Source organism: Triticum dicoccoides, chromosome 4A (assembly GCF_002162155.2).
Source record: "Triticum dicoccoides isolate Atlit2015 ecotype Zavitan chromosome 4A, WEW_v2.0, whole genome shotgun sequence".
NCBI lineage: Eukaryota > Viridiplantae > Streptophyta > Magnoliopsida > Poales > Poaceae > Triticum > Triticum dicoccoides.
Window position 1 is genome coordinate 576,332,142 of NC_041386.1, and position 9,466 is coordinate 576,341,607.

The following is a 9,466-nucleotide window of genomic DNA, read 5'->3' on the forward strand; positions in this document are numbered from 1 at the left end:
CCCACCCACCTGCCCCAGCCGCTCGCACAGCTCCGACAGCTGCATCGGGTTCCGCAGGGGCTGAACTCGTAGATGAGATCCACCAGGTCGTCCAAATGAATCCAAGAGAACCTATATATGTATTCGTAGAGGCATATATATAAACCTGAGGCGCCCTCCAGGGACACCATAACAATGAAAGGGTTCACATTTTTCGAAGAGCAAGATTGGAAAGAGCTGCTACTGTTGATTTACATGAAAGCGTCAAGGACGAGTGAATCAAAGAGGTCTCATGAATCTCTTTATCGTCGGGAACAGTGGGCGTTGGGGTGGGGACTCTGGGTGGTTTCTGTTTGTGCGTCGAGATGACGATTTCGGGAACAATGCGAGTTGCAGCTCTATGAGGTGGGGCTCTTGCTCGACATTGGTTGGGTGACATTCTTATCCCGCTTGGGCGGTGAGGGTGTCGGCCCGGTCGATGCGTCTCAGATAGGGCGGCCTGACTTTACGTCGGGACGGCGGCCCCGGATGTGGTACGACATTCGTGGTCTGCATGTAGTTGTCCTGTGCAGCATGAGCTGCGGGTAGCTGTCTTGTGCGGCGTTGATGCTCGAGGGTGAGTGGAGGTATGTCAGGGCGGCAGCCCCGAATGTGGTGCGGCGTTCGTGGTCTGCGTGCGGCTGCCCTGAGCAGCGTGGGCTGCGGGTAGCTGCATCGTGCGGCGTTGCTGCTTGAGAATGAGCGGTGGCATGTCGGGGTGGCGGCCCCGAAAGGCGGTGTCGGTTGAGTGCGTAGGGCGCAGCGGAGCAGTGGATGTCGAGGTGGCGGCCTCGAGAGATTTGCAGCTTCGAAGGCGTGGACCTTGTGTCGTGTGGGCGACATGATTGTCATCGGTGTTGGTCGTGGGTGGGCTTTGCCCTGTGTGTTAGTCTTTGGGGTGGGTTAGCCCTTGTTGTTCCGGTTTTCATCCAGTTTTTCATAATTAACTAGACAATTCTCTTCGGCTTAATTAACAGATGAGGCAATCTTTGCCTCCATTTCAAAAAAAATCTCATGAATCAACTCGGACTAGCTAGCTCCCAGACACATGCTTTGAAAGAACAAGATCGAAAGTTCTAGTGTCATGAAAGCATCAACGATGAATGAATCAACTGGGAGTCTGGGAGACTAGTGCAAGAAGAAGCGCCCCGGTCAGTGTTGCGCCGGCGGGGCACAGGTATTGTGTGCGTTGTTGGAGTGGCACGACGGGCCGGCCGCCGAGTCCTCTGCCTCCCCTCCCAGCACCCGCTGCGCCAGCTTCGAGCCCAGCATCCTTCCGAGCGCTTGCTGCAGCACCGGCGCCCCTGAACCCTTTCTCTGCTCCGACGATACAACGCCAGCCTCGCCCATCGCCAAAGTTGCAGGAGCACCACCACCATCATCAGCGTTTGCTCCATGATGATCGGTCGCACCCTCCGTGGAGACGGCGCCGTGAACCATCGTCGGAGACAGGACCCCGGGGTTCTGCCGCACCCGGGGAGACGGTCTCGACCCGTAGGAGCTCTGGACAAGGGCACAACACGCAAGAAGAAGCAGCGTGAGACAGGCGCGGGAGCACCGTGCCATTTTTGGTCACGGTTTTGGGGAGGCACTACGTACGTAGGTAGGTGTAGGTGAGCTTTCTTTCAAAGAGGTGTAGGAGTACTGTGTACCAAGCGAGGGACAAACTAGGAATAGAACTGTTACTGCAGTGCTTGCAATGCAGAGATTCACAGGCAAACATGATCTACTTATAGAGGCTTTCGGACGTACGTGGAGAAGATAGACCGAAATGACTAGGCAATGGCGAGGAAAGGCGCCCACGTACACAGTTTTCACCGAGCATGTGACGACGCGACGCCTTGCTAATTAGCGTGCTGGTGAAGAATACACTACACATCAGCACATAATATCATCTTGATTCTTGAGCATGGAGCAGCAAAGTTTGAAGTAGAAACGGAGAGATAGTCATGACAAACATGACAAACATGCATGCAGCGCCCGTCGGCGCGTGGTTTTGTACGTAACACGTGGACCTTTCTGCGAGGAATATACTACTGCTACACTCGCACAGTAGGATAGGAGAGTATCAAGGATTCGCTGAGCTGTAAAAGTACTGCATATCTGGCTTGCAGAGTAGAGTATACACAATGAGCTGGTGGTCGTGGGGAGTTGCATAGGAGCACACAAGTGGATCACACTGCATGCAGAGTTGTTTCTTCACCCCTTCCATGCATAGTTTAGGTAAACTATGCACTGCCTTGCCGGAAACTGCCACACAATCTCCAAATTAATTAATACCGTGGAAGATTGGCAATGTGTGGATGTTCTATGTAGCCAGTTCAAGGTTTTGAATTCCGAATGAAACATTTTTCTCAAGGGGGGCGGTAAACTCGATAACCACGGTAACCACTAAATACCCAAAAAAAGAGCAAAATTTAAATTTAAAAATTGAATTCAAATTTTCTAAGACACGAATACATAAGTTTTTAACACAAAACATTGTCTGGACTAGTACTACCGCAGCAGTAACAGGCCTGCTCCACTGCCACGCACATGCAGGTCGTGCCGCAGGCTGTCCTGGAACAGATGACTAACAGTTGCTGGTTGAAAATCCTTACCACTAGGACGTGAGTATGCATGCATGTGTTTCACTTAGAGACATACCTTATTTAACTAGGCGTTAGGAGTTTAAATTAAAAATTCCAAAAGGTTCAGAATTTTCTGCTTGGTACACATAATTATTGTGGGGGAGCGGGAAACACGGTTACAGGGCGGTAACCAAATTTACCGCCCGGTCCCCAAAACCTTGAGTCGGTTTACTACACATGACTTTGGCGAAACCAGTAGAAATCACCTAAAAAATATCACAAAATTCATCTAAACACATGTAGGGTGTGTTTGGTTTCGGAATGAAGTGGAATGGAATGTCATGGTTCTATTTCACTAGAATGGGTCAGTTTCATCCTTGTGTTTGGTAGGGGCAATTCAAAAGAATGGAATGGTTACATTTGTGTGTTTGGTTTTATAGATGGAACGGAATGGGTTTGTTCATATCTCCACTTGTTTTCTTGTGATTATGTACAATATATTGTTCTTTGGCACCAAACACAAACAAGACACATATAGAGGTAAAAAAGACCATCAACACACAGCAAAACATTCAATTGTAAATGCCCAAAACAAGTGACATATATTGCCCTGTCAGCTATCAACAACACTTAGCCGTAGAACTTCATGTCTTTTCTGTCATCTGCGTACAAAACATAAAATTCAGTGGGAGCACAACAAGCACCAGGACGACACACAACAATAGGAACAAGTTCAGGCCATGAGCAGCAAGGGCCGGCCACGAGCAGGACGCACGCAAGGGCTGGCTAGCGACAGCAGTAGCAGCACGGGACACAACAACAATAGCAGCAAAGGGCGGCCACGAGCAGGACACACGCGAGGCCGGCCATGAGGGGGCAGTGGGGGAAGGTGAGCGGAGGACCTACCGGCTTGGCTGCTGCTGCCGTCGGACCTTGATGGATCTGATGAGAAGGGGAGGGAACGGCCACGATCTGGCCGTCGCCGCCGTCGTCAGCGGCGAGTGTGCCGGCGGTGAGGCTGGGAGCGGCGAGTGTCTCCTTCAGGCGCTGCCGGCCGCCGGCCGGTGCCTGCCAGTTGTGAGGGAGATACGCGAGGCGCTGACTCGTTCCGGTCCGCTCGATTCAGAGGAATTGCTCGGTTTCGCATAAACGAGGAATATGCCATTTCCTGGAATCGGTGGATTCCGGTCCTTTGACAATCCAAACACGTGAATGGGCCTTGCGAACGGAACCGGTCTGTGCCGTTCTACTTCGTGGCAGAAACCAAACACATCCGTATTTAACATTTTGATATCACAATTTCGAACTCTTGGCTTCGCCACAGTAATATATGAAACCGATCATCTTATTGAGGGATTTACATAGTGAAACCAAAATGTAACGATGAGGTGACAAATGACGCCCATTTTCCCAAAGGAGACCCCATCGTGAAATTTAAAGGAGCTAAAAGTGTTGTGGAAATAAAATATCCAGAGTTCCATATACATACGCCCACCCCGGCCGGCTAGCCATGCATGAACTTTGGTTCGGTAAGTTTCTTGTGTGAACCCAAATCCATGGTTCACTAGTAGAAAACAGGGCTTTGGTCTAGGTCGGGTCAGCCCATTAGTCCCGGTTCAGTCTAGAACCGGATCAATGTGGGCGTGAGCTCAGGGGCCACGTGGGCCATTGATCCCGGTTCAGCTGGACCTTTTGGTTCCGGTTGGTGGGTTGAACCGGGACTAATGGGCCTCGCTTCTGGCCCACCGTCATTGGTCCCGGTTGGTGGCTTGAACCGGGACCAAAGGCTCCCCTTTAGTCCCGGTTCATGTCACCAACCGGAACCAATGAGGTGCCTATATATATCCCTCGCTCGCGAGCAGAGCACCTCAGTGCTCTGTTTTTCTCTGGCCGAGGGGGAGAGGGCTTGGTGGTGCTCTAGCTCACCTCCTATGCACACAAGGTGTTCGATGGAATGCCCAGCCACACTACTTAAGCTTTCTCCTCTCCAAGATCGACCTCCAAGCTCCATTTTCCATAATATTTGTCTAGGTTTAGCGGTCCGTCACGCCCCGTCCCCGTCTTCACCGCCGTCGATCACCCGCGCTGAGCTCATCGCCGGCACCACCATGGTGAGCCTCTTGTTCTTATCTTCTTTCTGAAAGGAAAAATATTCTTACTTGTATGTTTACATAGATACTTGTATTATTTTCTTACTTTTATTATTACATCTTATATAGTGTGATGGTTTTGGTATCCGCCCCGTCGGCCCTCGTCCTGTCTATGATTCGGATGTGGTATATATATTATCTTTATAACTATTGGTTCATTTATTGTTTATGAAAATTATGCCGACCAACGTGACATAGATTTTATTTATGTAGGATGTATGTGAATCGGAAATGCCAACCGACCCTATTGTCGAGAGGTTAAATTTAGTTAAAGAAGAAAACAATTTGTTGAAGTAAAAAATAAAAAAATTGAGGAGGAGAAGATGATATTGGAGTTGCATGTTGCGGATGTCGTCGATGATCACAAGATCAAGATGGATGCAATGCGCTTGAAGATTAGAAAGATAAGAAAATATGCCATTCATACCGAGGCTTGGTATCATTATGCCGTTGGATCAATTGTTACCTTGGTTGCGATTATGATCGCATTTGTTTTAGCATTGAAATGTTTTACATAGTTTCAATGTATGGTTTAATTAATTAGATGCTCTGGAGAGCTATATGTTGTTAGATGAGAACTATGTATGCACTTTGGTTTTAATGTGATGATGAACTTCTATTAATTTGGACACTTAATTATATATAATGCACGCAAATGAATCGATAATGGATGTACGGTGACAGACACACCCGCGAGTACATTAAGTGCATGCATGAGTTTCTCGATGCGGCTGAGGCAAACAAGCAGAATGGTTTTATGTGTTTTTCATGCACTCAATATGGGAATACGAGGTCTTACTCTAACCGGAAAATTCTTCACTCCCACCTGCTTTACAAGGGTTTCATGCCACACTATAATGTTTGGACGAGGCACGGAGAAATAGGGGTTATGATGGAAGACGGCGAAGAAGAAGAGTGTGATGAAAACTATGTGCCCCCTGAATACGGTGATGCTGCAACGGGGGGAGCTGGTGAAGATCAAGAGGAACCAGACGATGTGCCCAATGATGCTGCAACGGGTGAAGCTGCTGAAGATGAAGAGGAACCAGACGATGTGCCCGATGATGATGATCTCCGCCGGGTCATTGTCGATGCAAGGACGCAATGCGAAAGTCAAAAGGAGAAGCTGAAGTTCGATCGCATGTTAGAGGATCACAAAAAAGGGTTATACCGCAATTGCGAAGATGGCAACACAAAGCTCGGTACCGTACTGGAATTGCTGCAGTGGAAGGCAGAGAATGATGTGGCTGACAAAGGATTTGAGAAGCAACTGAAAATATTGAAGAAGAAGCTTCCAAAGGATAACGAATTGCCCGACAGTACATATGCAGCAAAGAAGGTCGTATGCCCTCTAGGATTGGAGGTGGAGAAGATACATGCATGCCCTAATGACTGCATCCTCTACCGCGGTGCATACAAGGATCTGAACACATGCCCGGTATGCGGTGCATTGTGGTATAAGATCAGACGAGATGAGCCTGGTGATGTTGACGGTGAGCCCCTCAGGAAGAGGGTTCCTGCGAAGGTGATGTGGTATGCTTCTATAATACCACGGTTGAAACGGTTCAAAAACGAAGAGCATGCCAAGTTGATGCGATGACACAGTGAGAACCGAAAGAAAGATGAGAAGTTGAGAGCACCCGCTGACGGGTCGCAGTGGAGAAAAATCGAGAGAAAGTACCAGGATGAGTTTGCAAAGGACCCAAGGAATGTATGGTTTGCTTTAAGCGCGGATGGCATTAATCCTTTTGGGGAGCAGAGCAGCAATCACAGCACCTGGCCCGTGACTCTATGTATGTATAACCTTCCTCCTTGGATGTGCATGAAGCAGAAGTTCATTATGATGTCAATTCTCATCCAAGGCCCTAAGCAACCCGGCAACGAAATTGATGTGTACCTAAGGCCATTAGTTGAAGAACTTTTACAGCTGTGGAATGGAAACGGTGTACGTACGTGGGATGAGCACAGACAGGAGGAATTTAACCTTAAGGCGTTGCTGTTCGTGACCATCAACGATTGGCCCGCTCTCAGTAACCTTTCAGGACAGACAAACAAAGGATACCACGCATGCACGCACTGTTTAGATGACACTGAAAGTATATACCTGGACAAATGCAGGAAGAGTGTGTACCTGGGCCATCGTCGATTTCTTCCGACCAACCATCAATGTCGAAAGAAAGGCAAGCATTTCAAAGGCGAGGCAGATCACCGGAAGAAGCCCGCCATGCGCACCGGTGATTACGTGCTTGCTATGGTCAATGATTTACACTACGTAATCTTTGGAAAGGGTCCCGGTGGACTAGCTGTTCCGAATGACGCTGAGGGACACGCACCCATGTGGAAGAAGAAATCTATATTTTGGGACCTACCCTACTGGAAAGACCTAGAGGTCCGCTCCTCAATCGACGTGATGCACGTGACGAAGAACATTTGCGTGAACCTGCTAGGCTTCTTGGGCGTGTATGGGAAGACAAAAGATACATCTGAGGCACGGGAGGACCTGCAACGTTTGCACGAAAAAGACGGCATGCCTCCGAAGCACTATAAAGGTCCTGCCAGCTACGCTCTTACGAAAGAAGAGAAAGAAATCTTCTTTGAATGCCTGCTCAGTATGAAGGTCACGACTGGCTTCTCATCGAATATAAAGGGAATAATAAATATGCCAGAGAAAAAGTTTTAGAACCTAAAGTCTCATGACTGCCACGTGATTATGACGCAACTGCTTCCGATTGCATTGAGGAGGCTTCTACTGGAAAACGTCCGATTAGCCATTGTGAAGCTATGTGCATTCCTCAATGCAATCTCTCAGAAGGTGATCGATCCAGAAATCGTACCAAGGCTAAGGAGCGATGTGACGCAATATCTTGTCAGTTTCGAGCTGGTGTTCCCACCATCCTTCTTCAATATCATGACGCACGTCCTAGTTCATCTAGTCGACGAGATTGTCATCCTGGGGCCCGTATTTCTACACAATATGTTCCCCTTTGAGAGGTTCATGGGAGTCCTAAAGAAATATGTCCTTAACCGCGCTAGGCCAGAAGGAAGCATCTCCATGGGCCATCAAACGGAGGATGTTATCGGGTTTTGTGTTGACTTCATTCTTGGCCTTAAGAAGATAGGTCTCCCTAAATCGCGGTATGAGGGGAGACTGACTGGAAAAGGCACTCTTGGAAGAGACTCAATAATATGCAGGGACGGATATTCTTGGTCTCAAGCAAACTACACAGTTCTACAGAACTCTACCTTGGTGACCCCGTATGTCGATGAACACAAGAACAGTCTGCGCTCCAAACACCCGGAGCAGTGCGACGACTGGATTACTTGTGAACACATCAGGACTTTCAGCAGTTGGTTGGAAACACGTCTCAGAGGTGACAACACTGTTTGTGATGAGTTGTACTTGTTGTCCAGGGGACCATCTTTGACTGTATTGACTTACAAAGGATACGAGATAAATGGGAATACATTTTACACGATCGCCCAAGATCAAAAGAGCACCAACCAAAACAGCGGTGTCCGCTTTGATGCAGCAACCGAGAGAGGAAAGGACACATATTATGGTTACATAGTGGACATATGGGAACTTGACTACGGACCTGATTTTAAGGTCCCTTTGTTTAAATGCAAATGGGTCAATCTGTTAGGTGGCGGGGTACAGGTAGACCCAAAGTATGGAATGACAACAGTGGATCTGAAAAATCTTGGGTACACTGACGAACCATTCGTCCTAGCCAATGATGTGGCACAGGTTATCTATGTGAAGGACATGTCTACTAAACCGAGAAAAAGAAAAGATAAGGAAGCGAATACATCATATGATGAGCCAAAGCGCCACATAGTTCTTTCAGGAAAAAGGGACATCCTGGGAGTGGACGGCAAGACAGACATGTCTGAAGATTATGACAAGTTTCATGAAATTTCTCCCTTCAATGTCAAGGCTGACCCAAGCATCCTGATAAACAATGAAGATTATCCATGGTTACGGCGCAATAAGCAAATGACACAAGCGAAGAAAAAGTGAAGACTTTCTCCCGCAACTATTATGATGATACCATGCCAACTTTGTAACACACGAACATGCTACCATTGTCCGTTTTGTACATGCACATGCTATTTGGGTGAAATTATGATACCATCCCAACTTTCAACTTTTACAGAGTTCATTTGAAATGCTTTCATGTCTTATGGTTCGGCCCTCGTAATATCATGACCATTAGTCCCTGGCCCATGCCAACTTTCAACTTTCAACTTTCTAATTTTGCTCCTCGCCCCTGGCCCATGACCATTAGTCCCGGTTTGTGCCACAAACCGGGACTAAAGGGTTGGTCCTCGTTGCGGGCAGAGTTTAGTCCCACCTCGCCAACCGAAGGAGGCTCACACCGGTTTATAAGCCCTTCCCTCTCTGCCTTGTTGAGCTCCTCTCGAAGTGAAAATAGATGCCCTAATAGAGAAAACGTTTAACCTAAATTCATAGTGAATTTCTCTGAAATTCATAGAAATTTACTAGGAATTTAGGTTGAATTTTCTCTATAAGCCCATCTATTCTCATTTTTTAGTAAGTTAATCACAAACTTGTGATTCAAACAATTTTCAAAGAATTCAAATTTTAACTATTCAAATTTGAAAAATAATGGCACTAACAGAAAGTTTATAATTTTTCTAAAACTAATGGCACTAACAGAAAGTTTATAATTTTGCAAACCTAAAAGCAAACAGAATTAAAAATTA

General features: G+C 47.3%; 1 protein-coding gene across 1 annotated transcript; it reads right to left on the reverse strand.

The window, feature by feature from the left end:
* Positions 1-1,036: 1,036 nt before the first annotated feature.
* LOC119289182 lies at positions 1,037-1,584 on the reverse strand. The gene has a single exon (XM_037568572.1). The coding sequence runs from the start codon at positions 1,582-1,584 to the stop codon at positions 1,171-1,173; it is 414 nt and encodes a 137-aa protein (XP_037424469.1). The 3' UTR covers positions 1,037-1,170.
* Positions 1,585-9,466: the final 7,882 nt, after the last annotated feature.

Coding starts and splice junctions, on each gene's coding strand:
- LOC119289182 (XM_037568572.1), bottom strand. CDS start 1,584: ATGGCACGGTGCTCCCGCGCCTGTCTCACGCTGCTTCTTCTTGCGTGT.